The sequence below is a fragment of the Hippichthys cyanospilos genome, chromosome 13 (assembly GCF_059441005.1).
Source record: "Hippichthys cyanospilos isolate Australia breed blue-spotted pipefish chromosome 13, RoL_Hcya_1.0, whole genome shotgun sequence".
Taxonomy (NCBI): Eukaryota; Metazoa; Chordata; class Actinopteri; order Syngnathiformes; family Syngnathidae; genus Hippichthys; species Hippichthys cyanospilos.
The window spans coordinates 1857909-1871280 of NC_142381.1; the positions used below are offsets into that span (position 1 = coordinate 1857909).

Sequence of the window (13372 nt, forward strand, 5' to 3'; positions counted from 1 at the left end):
GTTGTTCGCTAATGGGATAATTCCAACTTCCCAGCTTCCTGGAATGCAGCAAAACATCACAGTTAATCAGAGCACAGGTAACAACCAATCAGGGCTCAGCTTGTGAACGTCACATGACCAAAACCTGAGTCCTCCACAGTTGTGATGTCATTCTCAAGCGACAAAATGGCCACCACAGCTGTATTTTGCTACCTTTTTTTTCTTAATTACTGAAACAAAACAATATAATATAGTGCAACTATGCAAGTGTATATATATATATATATATATATATATATATATATATATATATATATATATATATATATATATATATATATCCACAGATAGGCCTTATCCAAATGAAGTTGGACAATTTTGTATATATTTTTTTTTATTTTGTTGTTTAATTTATATTAAATTATTATATATATATATATATATATATATATATATATATATATATATATATATATATATATATATATATATATATATATATATATATACACACACACACAGATAGGCCTTATCCAAATGAAGTTGGACAATTTTGCTTGTGTCCATTTGCGGCCATTTTGCAATGTTGTTGTTCTCCTTGCGAACGATGAAGTAGACGAGTGAGGTAAAGGAGCGCCGCTGGCAAGCCGCCACCTGCGTGCGTCTGCGTCGAAGGACATCATCTTTCCAGTACTAAATTTAGCTGCTAGATGAGCCAGACGGAGAGGCAAAGGGACAGAGTGAGTCATGCGTCACCCGACGGCGAAAAGAAGTCTCCGCATCTTCTTTATTTCACACTCTTGCGCCATTATCGTACCCTATAATGCATTTTAAAACTATGTACTGTTATAAAACTGTAGGAAAGTAACTGAGTGACAGCAGAAGAACCCACAAGATTTGTTAGTCGGTGGGAATACACACAGAAGAAAATTAATTCTGACAGTTTTGCATAATTGGACACGTCCTCGGGTCAACTTGACCCGAAGACATTATTGCTGTTCCTGAGAAATTAACAAAACATACTGCTAAAACCAAGTATTGAATTTTGGATTTTGTGCATTTCTGACACATTTGGATTACTAAACATGCCACGGGTCAAAATGACCCAGGGACTTTACTTCAGTTCCTGACAAACGAAAAATGTAAAAAAGGTTGAAAACCACTGGTCTAAAATGGTAGAAAAATGGCTGAGCAACAACAGAAGAAGTTTCTGACACCTTTGCATAATTGGACACATCTCCGGGTCGTATCGACCCGGAGACGTTATTGCTCTTCCTGAGAAATCAACACAATGAAAAATCAAGGTATTGAATTTCGGATTTCAAGCATTCTTGACACATTTGGGAAACGAAACACGTCACGGGTCAAAGTGACCCGCAGACATCCTTACAAACGAGGGTCAAAACAAAAAATGTCAAACTATAGAAACATGGCTGAGCAACAGCAGAAGAATACCATTTGTTTGTTTTTTTAATTTTTTTTTTTTAATCTGGGAAAATGCCGAAATGTCATTTCCCATCCTTGCCGCCCTACGGCAAGAACTCAAGGTCGACGTCCTTCGATGGACCGTGACAGATGAGGCCCGTGTTTGTGTTGGAGATAATGCTGTTAGTTTGTTCTGTCAATTACCAAAAAAAAAAAAAAAAATGTCCTTTTGTGCTCACATCGGACGCTTCCTGTTTGCTGCACGGAGCTTCTGCTCGCTGTTATCGTTACATCACAAAATTCAATTTCTCTCTTTTGCTAGCTCACACACACACACACACAAGTTTATACGCGGGAGCGGCGCTGATAGCATCGGACAACACACACTTACGGGCCAGATAACGACGCTGGGTACTTGCTTCAACACAGCTGCTGCTACAAACCAGGGAAGGGGGAGAAAAAAATGGTTTTTAAGCAAAATATGAGCGCAAGGTGGAAAAATACAGACAGGAAACGAGAGAGGGCCGAGAGACGCGTTAACACCAAAGCGGCTGCACAAAACACAAGTGATGTAAGAAATGACCTGTGTCCGTTTTTTGGATTTGTGTAATGCTAATTGTCAAAAATGTGAGACTAATTTTATTTTTATAACCAAGTTATAAAAGATGCATTGGAGGACCGAACGTGCCAATATTAAAGAAATAAATGTGCCGTTAAAGAATAAGGAAAAAATGTCATTAAATAATGATTTTTTTTCATTGATTAATTCATGTTTCATTAGGGTTTCACTCATTAAATATGGAATAAAATAAATCAGTTTCATTAAATGTGTCTTCGATTAATTAAAAGTTTTATTTAGTGAATAAATGGTTCATTAATTAACTCATTCATGGCCAGTGCATTAAAAATGATCTTTGACGTCTATGGCCGTCATTGGCAGTGAATGAGTTAAATGAATGTTCAATTGATCAATTAATACTTGAATAGTAGTAGTTACATTTTGTAAATGTTATCCTTGTCAGTCCAATGATACATTTAATGAAACATTTATTTATTTAATTCTATATTTAATTCATAAAACATTTCATTAATGACAAAACAATCATTCCACTTTCCACCTCCATGATTGACTGAGAAAGTTTTTTTTTTTTTTTTTTTTTTTTTTTTTTTTTTTTTACATTCACAACTGTTTGGACTAGTTCTGTATGGAGGAACGAAAGTGCCAAAACGAATTAAATAAATGCTTCATTGAAACTTAATAATGTTTGTATTGTGTCATTATTTAATTAGTTTATTTGATAACGAATTGCACTTTTATTTTATTGTTTGGTGAAGGATTTTTATCTCTTTAATTTTGACACTTTTGGTCCTCTATACCCAAGTCCAAACAGTTCCGGAGTTTAAATCCGGTATACTTATCAAAACTGAACTTCTCTGTCTTAATAAAAGATGTCAAACATTAAATACATTAAAACTATAAAAATGTAATTATATAAAAGCCATTAACCATTTTGTCGCTTGAAAATGACATCACACCTGCGGAGGACTCAGGTTTTGGTCATGTGACGTTCACAAGCTGAGCCCCGATTGGTTGTGCTCTGATGAACTGTGGTGTTTTGCTGCATTCGACGACGCTGGGAAATTGGAATTATCCCATTAGTGAACAACGAATATTTCGGGGGTTGACTTGTATAAATATTCGTCTTATTTGGAGGATGAAAAAAAAACTCAGTATGACCCCCCTTCGGATCCCCAAAAAACTTCTTAGTCAAGTATAGAGAAGGAGAGAGACATGAATGTCTTGGAACTTTTTTCTGCAAAGGGTACAGCGATGTATACAGGTGAAGGATAGCGTTGGCTCACGAGGGGGTCTAGAAGTAAAACAACATTCTGTGCTCTGGGCATGCACGCTCAAGTCTGAGGATGCGGGTACCAGCAGAAGACATCAGAAAGCCAACTGCTCCTTATCTCGTTATATACGTGTGACTATACGTATATGCGCAGTAAAGATGTCAAAGATTTGTCAAAAAAATCCAACGCGCGGAAGTTCTTGATTTAAGAATATGATTGTAATTTTGATTATTCTTTGATCAAGTGTTTTAGTGCAAAATTAGCTTTTACGTTTGAAACTATAATGCTGTGAGTGCTTCCACGCTTTCTTGAACATGAAGATAATTATTTGATCCTAGTAAAATGTAAATAACAGAAGTGTTTCGCGTCAAATTAACAATCATCCATCAAAAATGTGATCGTTGCAACGCCACAATACTAAATGAGAAGATAGCGGCCTCTAGTGGAAAATATTTGTCACTGTTAGCCAGTTACGTACTAAGTCAACGTGGCAGTGACGTCAAAACCGGAAATTCCCCGGATCGGCATTTTAACCGAGGTTTGCCCAACTTGTTGTTTTTCTTCTTTGCCACTAACACCGAGAGGAAAATGGTGTAGGCTTTAAAATCAGGTAAGTCGCAATCGATTTGTATTTATTATCATAAGTTTATTATTTAAAACCAGCGGGACATATTTGCTCGAATTATTGCCTGGTTAAGTTAAATAGACGACCTGTTAGCATCTTTATGCTAACGCTAGCATTAGCCGGCTAGGCTGCGATCAGCTGTGACGCCAACGACGGCCTTCGATTCGAGACCCCAAAAGATTTATTACCACATCGGACTAACTTAAGCGTAACTGTTCGTCCCCCCGATGTTGGTGGTTTGTGTATATTTTGTTGACAATATTTTCAAGCCGTATGCGAGCTAATGTTAAGCACTTGTAATCAGCTTCATTAATAAAAATGACGCGTACACACGTCAAATCAATAACATTGTTTTTTTTTTGTTTTGTTTTACGTCGCATGTCAACGTTTGTTTATGGTTCGTTTGTGTCCGTAGGTCAGCCCAACGACGAAGACGTTGCTGCACCCCAGGGGCTATTAAGCCTCCTACCTGCAATCGGACCGGTTCTGAACGTTTCACCGGCCACAAGATGACGTGCCGCGACCGGACCATCGAGTTCCAGTCGGCCTGCAAATCTCTCCAAGGCAGACAGGTTCGTTAACCCGAACCCAGCTGCTCTGAATAAACACTGCAACCTCCATTTTTTTGGTTTCTACACGAAAGAGCATTGAGATCAGTAAAAATAAGAAAAGATCATTCACAATCTGAATTTAAAATCTCTCATTTTGCAGGATTTTAAGCGCTGCTATCAAATGGCAACCTATGGCGTTTTACTTTGTGCGTTAACATTAAGGTAGATTTAAATGTGGTTAGATAAAGAACATGTAATTGTATTTATGTATGTAATTTCGAGGTATTGGTAATACTGGTGTCGACCCTCTTGCAGTAACTAAAGGCAGACTTGTCTGACAAAATGCTTGTTAATATTAAATTGTAGTTTTTTTCAGATTGTTTTTTTTTTTGACAATTCAAATAATAATAGTCATGCATTGTTACAAAATAATAGTTCCGTTTTAATATAAGTTCTATGATAATTTTGTGGCAGAAACATGTTTTTCTTCAGAATGATCTTTAATTTATGAATCTGTTGTTGTACATACAATATATTGTCTTTATTCTGCTTGCTAATTGTTGAAGTCCGTGTGGGTTTTGTTTTGTTTTTTTTCGGGCAGAATGGAGTGCAGCCCAGTAAACCGGCTCTCAACTCTCTCAGGCAGCGCAGTGACTTTACAGTCATGGCCAAGTAAGTTGAGCTCTTAAGGGGTTTTGATTGCTCCTTCCGTGTTTCTTTTGGGTTTTTTTTCATGGGGGGTTTCTGATGACTTAATGCAGTCTACATGGGAAAGAAGACAAAAACTTCAGGAGTAGTCTTGAGTAGAAGTGAGCTGACTGAACCAAAGTCCGAGTCCATCCTTGTTTACGTGCAGGAATATTACTAAAACAGAATTTGACCTCAAAATTCATTTCTAAAACACTGTTTGGTCTTATATTTGGGGGACTACAGTAAATGCTTTCATGAAACAAGTTGTAATTTTATGTTATAAAGTTTCAACTTTTTCAAAGGAGTCTTTTACGAGAATAAAGTTACAAGATCAAAAGTTGCAATTTCATCTGAGTAGTGTTAATTCAAAGATTAGGCTTCTCATTTTGCAAGAAAGTTGCATGAATTTGGCAAACGTTTTTGTTTTTTTCCTTGCAGGAGAATTGGAAAAGACCTGAGTAATACATTTGCCAAGTTGGAAAAGCTCACTATTTGTAAGCCACCTTCATCGCATTCCCGCCAAGCTATCAGTCATTATGCATCAATGTATATTTGCTTGCTCATTGCTCTTGGTTTGCAGTGGCCAAACGAAAATCGCTATTTGACGACAAGGCGGTGGAGATTGAGGAGCTCACGTATATCATTAAACAAGTATGTTTGCAAAATCCTCGCTATTATTCCCGGATGATTCGTTGTTTTTTTTTTTTTTTGACAAAATTGTTATTGAAACAAAATTGTGTTTGCTTCTTGTAGGACATAAACAGCCTAAACAAACAGATAGCACAGCTGCAAGACTTGATCAAGTCACGAGGAGCGCCGGGGAGCAAACACATACAAACACACTCAAACACCATTGTGGTGTCCTTACAGGTGACAACACACACACACACACACACACGCTTAGATTTACACTAACCCCTGAATAAATACACTCGCATACACAAAACATGGATATGCGCCAATACAAACTATGAGTCCTCATTTATTGCAAGAAATGTTTCTATTTTAGTACCTAAGTACTTTATTACCTACAGTAATCGATTACCTAAAATCATTGATTACTGCAGGTACTAAACTACTTTTGTTGGCGTTTGTCACCATTTTTTTTTTTAGAGTAGGCAAAAATAGGCGATTTCTTTGACTACAATCTGATTTTACGCTCTTTCTGCCCAGTCCAAACTGGCCTCCATGTCCAACGACTTCAAGTCAGTCCTGGAAGTGCGAACCGAGGTGAGTGAGGGGAGCCGTGTACGCCGTCTGAATTTACGGCAGGCAAATTTGATGGAATCGCCGCCGCTTTGCGCGTAGAACCTGAAGCAGCAGCGCAGCCGAAGAGAGCACTTCTCCCAGCCTCCCGCCGCATCCTCCCCGCTCATGGCCAATAATTTCAGTAAGTTCCATTCCCCTTTCCACACTCGTGCTCGCTCACTCTTTCTATGTGTGTGTGTGTGTCTGTGTGTGTGTGTGACCGCTCAACAATGACGTTCACAAGTTAACTTGTGGAACTCCTGCTCAGACCCTTTACAAAGTCTCCTCAAGGGGGCGCAAGTTCCCCATACAAATGACGTCAATAGAAAATCGTTATTAAATTGCACTTTTTCCTGTTTGGCTCCATCCCACCGCCACTGGAAAAGTGTCATGTGCTGCCACACTTAACGCACATATCCAATAATACGACTAACTGTGGATATCCTCGCCCTACTGTGTCACTTGAGCGCAAAAACAAGTGATTCGCTTGTGAAAGTCCTCCTAAAGATCAGCTGCTGTCGCGTGCATTCTGATAGACATGCAGTTTAAAATCGTGCCCACTATTGTAAAAAAAAACGCATAACCTCGTTGTCTTAAAGCTAAGGGAATCAAAAGTCATAGGCAAACTTCAGTGGAATAATTGCGGCCTTCATTTTCAAGTGATAAGTTTTCTGAAAATTGCTTACATTAAAAGGCGATGATTGTTTGTTTTTTTTTTTTGTAACTAAATTAAACTTTTTATACGCTCAATATTTAGTATGCGCTAATTCTCAACCACTCAGATTGTTTTCCGTTCGGGAATGCAAGCAAATAGCGAGCGATAAGTACTGTAGACATTGTAACCAGGAGACAGTCATGTGCTTGGTTTGTTTATTCCATTTTTTTAACTGATATTTCTCACTTGTTGGTCGTTTACTAGCTGAGCCGGCCGGGATGGCTCCTTACCTCGGCCTTCAGCACAGGTGTCATTTTCAGTTGACGGCAAGTGGCAAAATCTGTTTTGAAAAGTCTGAATTGTACATGAAAATTAATGTAATTTTAGACCGAAATAAGAACTTTAAAAGTGACCTTAAGGATCCATTCTAAGGGTGAGAAAAGGAAAAATAACGAAAAATATGTATAGTGCCAATACAGTCTTAAAACGTCCCTCCAAATGCCAGGAAAGGAATTTCAGGATATATATCTATATTTTTCAGTGGCTGTGTGCTTTGGACAAAGCCAGCTATGACTGACTCTCCCTGTATTTGGTCCTCTAGTAATGCCAAAATGAAAACATATTTTAGGGAGCCGCAAAAAAGGGGCCCAGGAGCCGCATGCAGCTCGCGAGGCGCGCAATGACTACCAGGGCTTTACAACCTCAAATGTAAAAGGTATTTCCCTGGACCGCTTGCCTTTCTCAGCGTGAATATCATAACAAGCCCGCCCCTTCATTCTGCTTTGCCTGCCTGCGTCTTGACGTGTGTATGCGTGTGTGTGTGTGAGAGCGCCTTGAACACGTGTCCTCTCTTCTCTTTATTTTTTTTTTTCCCTTTTCCCTTGCTTTCCCCACCCCGCAGAGAGTTCGGTCCTGATGCAGGACGAGTCCCGCAGTCTGGGCGACGTGGCCATCGACATGGACTCGCAAGCCAACCCGCTTCAGCTGCAGCTCGTTGACGAGCAGGTTGGTTGAGCCTCTCCGTTTGTTTGCGGGTGGAGCTAGGTTTAGTCTGGGTTGCAAGTAAGAGGAGATTCTTATATGATGAGTTGTAATTGCTATTTAAAGGGGAGGTCGCCCCCTGTATTTGTTGCTAGTGGGAAATAGCAAAGTCTTGTAAGATGAATTGTTATTGCTATTTTAAAGGAAGCCTTTTGATTTGATTTACATCAACAGATTTTATGGAACCCGACTTGAGAGGATATCCTTGTACGCTAATGGAGGGGTTAGGTTCGGTTTAGCCTGGGTTGCTCGTGGAAAATAGGAAAGTCTTGTCAGATGATTTGTCATTGCCATTTAAAGGGGAAGTCAACCCCAAAATGTTAGTTACAATAAATTCTAAAGAATCCCACGGAGGAAATCTTTGTATGTTGAGGGAGGTGCTGTGTTTAGCCTGTGTAGCGAGTGGAAAATTGGAGAGTCTTATAAGATGAGTGTCTGCTTTAGGACTCGTACATCCAGAGCCGCGCCGACACCATGCAGAACATCGAGAGCACCATCGTGGAACTGGGCTCCATTTTCCAGCAACTGGCTCACATGGTCAAAGAGCAGGAGGAGACCATTCAGAGGTTAGTCGCTACTCTTTTGCTTCCACAAAAAAAAAAAAAAGGTAAAAATGTCATCTGTCCATTGTGGTCTCAAAATTTGGTCCACGCTTATGACACGAGTGACACGAAGACGTGCTTTATGGTATTTTTCGCACTATAAGGCGCACCGCGTTTTAAGGCTCATAGAATAGAAGCTACACTAGTGACTGGGCTGTTACGCTTTCACGAGATGGAGCTAAAGGACTGTTTAGCTATTTTTTTCAAGCATGGTGTTATAAAATTTTGAATTGTAAATAATACATTTATGATTGAAATGCAGAGGTAAAAATAGAAGAATTTACATGGCGATGAAGAAACTATGGTCTGTTTAAGCCGCATTGGATTATAAGGCGCGTTGTGAAAATCAAAGGCTTTTTGGTGCGCCTTTTAGTGCGGATAATGCAACGTTTTATTGATTGTGGTTTTGCCAGGATCGACTCGAACGTGGAGGACACGCAGCTGAACGTGGAAGCGGCCCACACGGAGATCCTCAAGTACTTCCAGTCGGTGTCGTCCAACCGCTGGCTGATGATCAAGATCTTCCTGGTCCTGGTCGTCTTCTTCATCGTTTTCGTCGTCTTCTTCGCCTGAGGAGGAAAAGTCGAAGAACGGAAAGCGGACCTTTTGTCCAAGAAGGACCTTCAATCGCATCCCGCGGAAGGAACGCGGACGACTTTTTATCCTCCGCGGGACCGCAGAACGTTTTGGAACGGAAGTAACTAAACCCTCCCCCACTTTTTTTTTTTTTGTGTGTGTAGCAGATGAATGGAAAGCTATTCCGACTTGTACGTTGACCAATGACTCATAACTGTTTATGGCTCTAATTTAATGGTTTGATTCTGCAAACTGTCTTAACTCATCGACGGCCACGGGCGGCAAAGATCCAGCCGGCCGAGGATTCATCTGCTCCAACTTCCGTTGACCGCCATTGGACTGAGCTGCCAGCGGATGAGTAGAATTGATATTTTTCTTCACATGTGATATATAGTTGAAAGCCAAACTGCATGCATGCTTCTGGGCCTGCAGTCCCCCCCCCCCCCCCCCCCCCCCCCCCCCCCCCCCCTCCCCTAACTAATTCCACAACCATGTAGTATTGATGTGAGCGCAAATCTTTTTTTTCTTTTCTTTTTTTCCCGCCAAATATGAGTAAGGACATGCAAGCCCAGGAGAACTTTGGTAACTGAACTTGAAATAAACCAATAAGGACTTTGTGCTCTTCCCCGTTGGACAGCAACGCTCAGGAAGGCTTGTAATTTTTTTTTTTTTTTTTTTATCATTATTATTATTAATTAATTAACCTTCTGAATCCTCACAGTGTACAGGATGTTATTTAAATGACCAATTTTTGAGAAGAGACAAGACATTCTATCACCCCCCACTTCCCCCCTTGTATTGTTTTTTTTTTTTTTTTTTAGCTGCCTTGCCTTTTGTGTACAAAGTGCAAATAGTGAAGAACGGTGTATTGATCAGAAAGTGCATATTAATAAAACAATAACGAGGTGCTGGCATTGGTGGGATTTTCTTCTGCGATAAGAGGATTAAGCAACTTTAATATCCTGTGACAGACAAGACCTGGCCTTTCATTGGTTGAAAAAAAAAATAAAGAAAATGCTGCCCATATATTTAAAAAGTTTTATTATATTTGTAACAAAAAGCTGATGTCATAAATTCTGGCTATATACCATGTATAAGACATTTGGGGGCCACATTATTAGGTACACCTTTCCACTGCAAAAATTGCTTTGCAAATTCAGTAGCATCACAACTATCATAGTTGTGATGGTACTGAATTTGCATGAAGTTATAAAACAAATCGATAAATTCATAATTCTTTTCTAAATAGTATATATACAGTCATGTTTTAAGCGTCACTTTTATAGACGCTTATTTTTCATATAAGTTTAGTATGTTATTTTACGACAATATTTTCTATGCCAGGGGTGTCCAGTCTGACAATAAGAGCACCACTGCACCACCTACTGCCGTAGATGCGCAACTACACTTTCCACGGCAAGCTCATTTCTCTTGGAAACATTGCGATGAATAATTTGGTTTGCTTGATTGATTTGAAGGCGTTGAACGATAAAGAATTTTACTTGCGTCGACTCATTTTTCTGTATGCGGCCCTAAAATGCAAAATTCTGGACACACCTGGTCTAAGATGATCCACTTAATGAACCGTCATTATTTTTCCATCCATTTCCTGTGCTGTTTATTATCATTATCATGTATTTAACAAATGATTCATCGTCCTAGTTTCTTCCTCATCTTCCTCATCGTCACTCTTGGGCACTCTGTTCCGATGGCGCCATGTCCGGCATGCTCCTGCTCCTCCCCTTGGCGACGCGAGCCCTGATGGCCTCCTGCTCCCGTTCCTCTGCGTCATCCCGCCGTTCCTCCCGCTCCTCGTCCCACCAATCCACCCGCTGCCGCAGGTCGCCCCTGGAGCCCCCGGGGCCACCTCCCCCGGGGAGGAACTTGCTTCGGAACGCGACAAAAGAGAGGCTCTTGCTGCGCTGCTGCTTCATCAGCAGGTTGCGTTGCACGCCTCCTCCCGTCATCTCCTCCAGGCAGTCGCGGAGCGCCGAGCGAAACAGACGCGGGACCTCGTACACCTCCGGTTCCATCTGGGTCACCAGCCTCCTGAACCTGAAGTGCGGAGAACCGTCTTCAGGTCACCTAAGCCAGTGCTTCTTAATTGGGGGTATGTAGGATTTTATATATATATATATATATATATATATATATATACAATATTCTACAAAATAACTTCTTTTTTGGTCCTTCACAACACTGAAGATCTAAATTACATGCAGAAGATTTGATTTGTAAAAGGCAAGTTTAGCCTGGGTTGTTAGTGGAAAGTCACAGAGAGACTACATGCATACGCTAACCCTTACACAAATATCCTTTTATTTTCACCTTTTTCTTACCTGACAATGACAGGGCCGCAGCGGGCGGGGGGCACCTTGGCGCAGAGGTCCCGCAGCTCCAGCAGGTCATCGGGCGTGAGCTGGTAGGGCTGCGGGCCGGGCACGCTGGCCAGCCAGCTGTAGTCGGCGGCGGCGGCTGAACCGCAGCTGCCGCTACGCCGCCGGCGCCGCCGGGCCTCGGAGGCCCGCTCCAGGCGTACGCGCTCGGTGCGCTTGACCATGGCGCCCAGCTCCAGCATCAGCGTGTTGGTCACCAGCTCCTCGCTGGTGCGTTGGCCGGCCACTTTGGGCTCCAGGGAGAAGACGGCTGACCAAGGAAACATCTGGAAAAGTACGGGAGGTTTCAAAAGGCTTTCTGCCGGTGGAAGCAAACCCATTTGAATCCTGTGACAGGAACAGTGTGGTTTTTCTCTCAAATTAAGAGCAAATGAATTGGAACATGGAACGACTTACTGCCAAATGGTGTGAGGGTGACACTATCCCAGCTGGAAGTAGGCGCGGCAAACCCTGAACCGGTGGACAGCCAATCATAATAACGGATTCTAAAAATATTTGAACGTGACAGCCCTATTTCGGAATGAAAATGAAAGTAAAAAGTGTGGAATTCTCTGTATTCTATATCCTAATGTTTGAAGCTTCTGATGTGGCAAAAACCCATCAATTGTGGAAGAAAGTCATGCAACATCTTGCGAATGAGTCAGTATCACACAATTTAGCAACAGGTTATTCCATGTACCAAATCATTTGCTCTTAATTTGAAAGGAAAAATGTACTGTTCCTGTCATAGATATGCTGATACCGGCAGTAACTTTTCAAAATCTCACATTTCTCCGGAGACATTCTTTACCCTCGTTTGGGTAAAATAAAGATATGATAAATGAGTGAACTACAACTTGATTTAATGCTAAAAACACAAAAGATGATCTTATATCTTTCTTTGAAGCTTGTAATGTAGCAAAAGCCAAAAAAAAGGTCAAGGGGGCTACACATTCACAAAAGGTTCCATTTAAATGACAATAAAGGCGATTCTGATTCTGAAAAGAAAGCAGTATCACACAATTTAGCAACAAGCTGCAATTCATTTGCTCTTATTTTGAAAAGAAAACAAACTATTCCTGTCATTGCAAAGTAGAATGAATAATTGCTTGCTGGCCCTCTTACCTTGCATTCACAGCCCGCGTTCCTAGGAGAACTTCTGTCTGCTGGCCTCCATCAAGCTCCTCCGACCCGAATCTCTCGCTCCCGCTGTGCAAATTTGGGGATTGAAAATGGACAGGAAGGTAATCCTGTTGGGGGGAAAGAAGGGGGGATGAAATGAGCTTAGGCGCACACACAACTCAAGGGTATGATGAAAACACTTTTGGAGAACTTCTCACTCGTATACGGGTGAGAAGAAATTCGATAGACAGCAGATTTTGTTTTTGGACCCTTGTGCGGTATTTTTTCCAATTATTTGAAAGCATTTCACATCAAAGGAAAAGCACCGAAAGAAAACCCAGGGAGCTCCAAACTAGAGTTGCTTCCTACTTATAATACATTACCTATTGTCATTATATTGAGTTATAATTGAACTATAAAGAATACACCAGACAATCGTTATAAATCACCAATGGGAAATCCCGCCCTCTCCATATGTCCCCTATCATACACATGTATAATTGGTAGACTGTTATGTCTGAGTATTACATAACACTGGGCGATATGTAACCCCCCCTACAATAAACACACAGACCGAGGCATCGGGTTCCACTATGTGGTGCATGTTCAGGGTCGCCCCTGGCGTTCCGCAA

General features: G+C 40.9%; 2 protein-coding genes across 3 annotated transcripts; one reads left to right on the top strand and one right to left on the bottom strand.

Annotated features, from left to right (window-relative positions):
• The first annotated feature begins 3741 nt into the window (after positions 1 to 3741).
• Positions 3742 to 9698, top strand: stx5a (syntaxin 5A). Of its 2 annotated transcripts, XM_088430820.1 has the most exons (12): positions 3742 to 3865; positions 4296 to 4452; positions 5033 to 5103; positions 5560 to 5615; positions 5702 to 5772; positions 5875 to 5991; positions 6295 to 6351; positions 6430 to 6511; positions 7653 to 7739; positions 7926 to 8029; positions 8510 to 8631; positions 9081 to 9698. In XM_088430820.1, exons 2-12 carry the CDS (start codon positions 4390 to 4392, stop codon positions 9238 to 9240), a joined length of 990 nt encoding a protein of 329 aa, XP_088286946.1. In that variant the 5' UTR covers positions 3742 to 3865; positions 4296 to 4389; the 3' UTR covers positions 9241 to 9698. The 2 variants fall into 2 exon arrangements, with proteins under 2 accessions (XP_088286946.1, XP_088286947.1); XM_088430821.1 differs by lacking the exon at positions 7653 to 7739.
• Positions 9699 to 10267: 569 nt separating this feature from the next.
• LOC148413400 (protein RD3) lies at positions 10268 to 13250 on the bottom strand. Its single transcript, XM_088430822.1, has 4 exons — positions 12959 to 13250; positions 12744 to 12868; positions 11583 to 11905; positions 10268 to 11298 (listed from the first exon to the last, which is right to left on the bottom strand). The coding sequence occupies exons 3-4, from the start codon at positions 11903 to 11905 to the stop codon at positions 10929 to 10931; spliced, it is 693 nt and encodes a 230-aa protein (XP_088286948.1). The 5' UTR covers positions 12744 to 12868; positions 12959 to 13250; the 3' UTR covers positions 10268 to 10928.
• Between the last annotated feature and the right edge of the window lie 122 nt (positions 13251 to 13372).

What these genes read in the sequence shown, in the direction of transcription:
- stx5a (XM_088430820.1), top strand. Translation starts at nt 4,390, where the DNA reads ATGACGTGCCGCGACCGGACCATCGAGTTCCAGTCGGCCTGCAAATCT. An exon ending in AATCTCTCCAAGGCAGACAG is followed by an intron (nt 4,453 to 5,032) that starts GTTCGTTAACCC and finishes TTTTTCGGGCAG; the next exon opens with AATGGAGTGCAGCCCAGTAA. An exon ending in TACAACCTCAAATGTAAAAG is followed by an intron (nt 7,740 to 7,925) that starts GTATTTCCCTGG and finishes CCCACCCCGCAG; the next exon opens with AGAGTTCGGTCCTGATGCAG.
- LOC148413400 (XM_088430822.1), bottom strand. Translation starts at nt 11,905, where the DNA reads ATGTTTCCTTGGTCAGCCGTCTTCTCCCTGGAGCCCAAAGTGGCCGGC. An exon ending in TGCGGCCCTGTCATTGTCAG is followed by an intron (nt 11,299 to 11,582) that starts GTAAGAAAAAGG and finishes TCCGCACTTCAG; the next exon opens with GTTCAGGAGGCTGGTGACCC.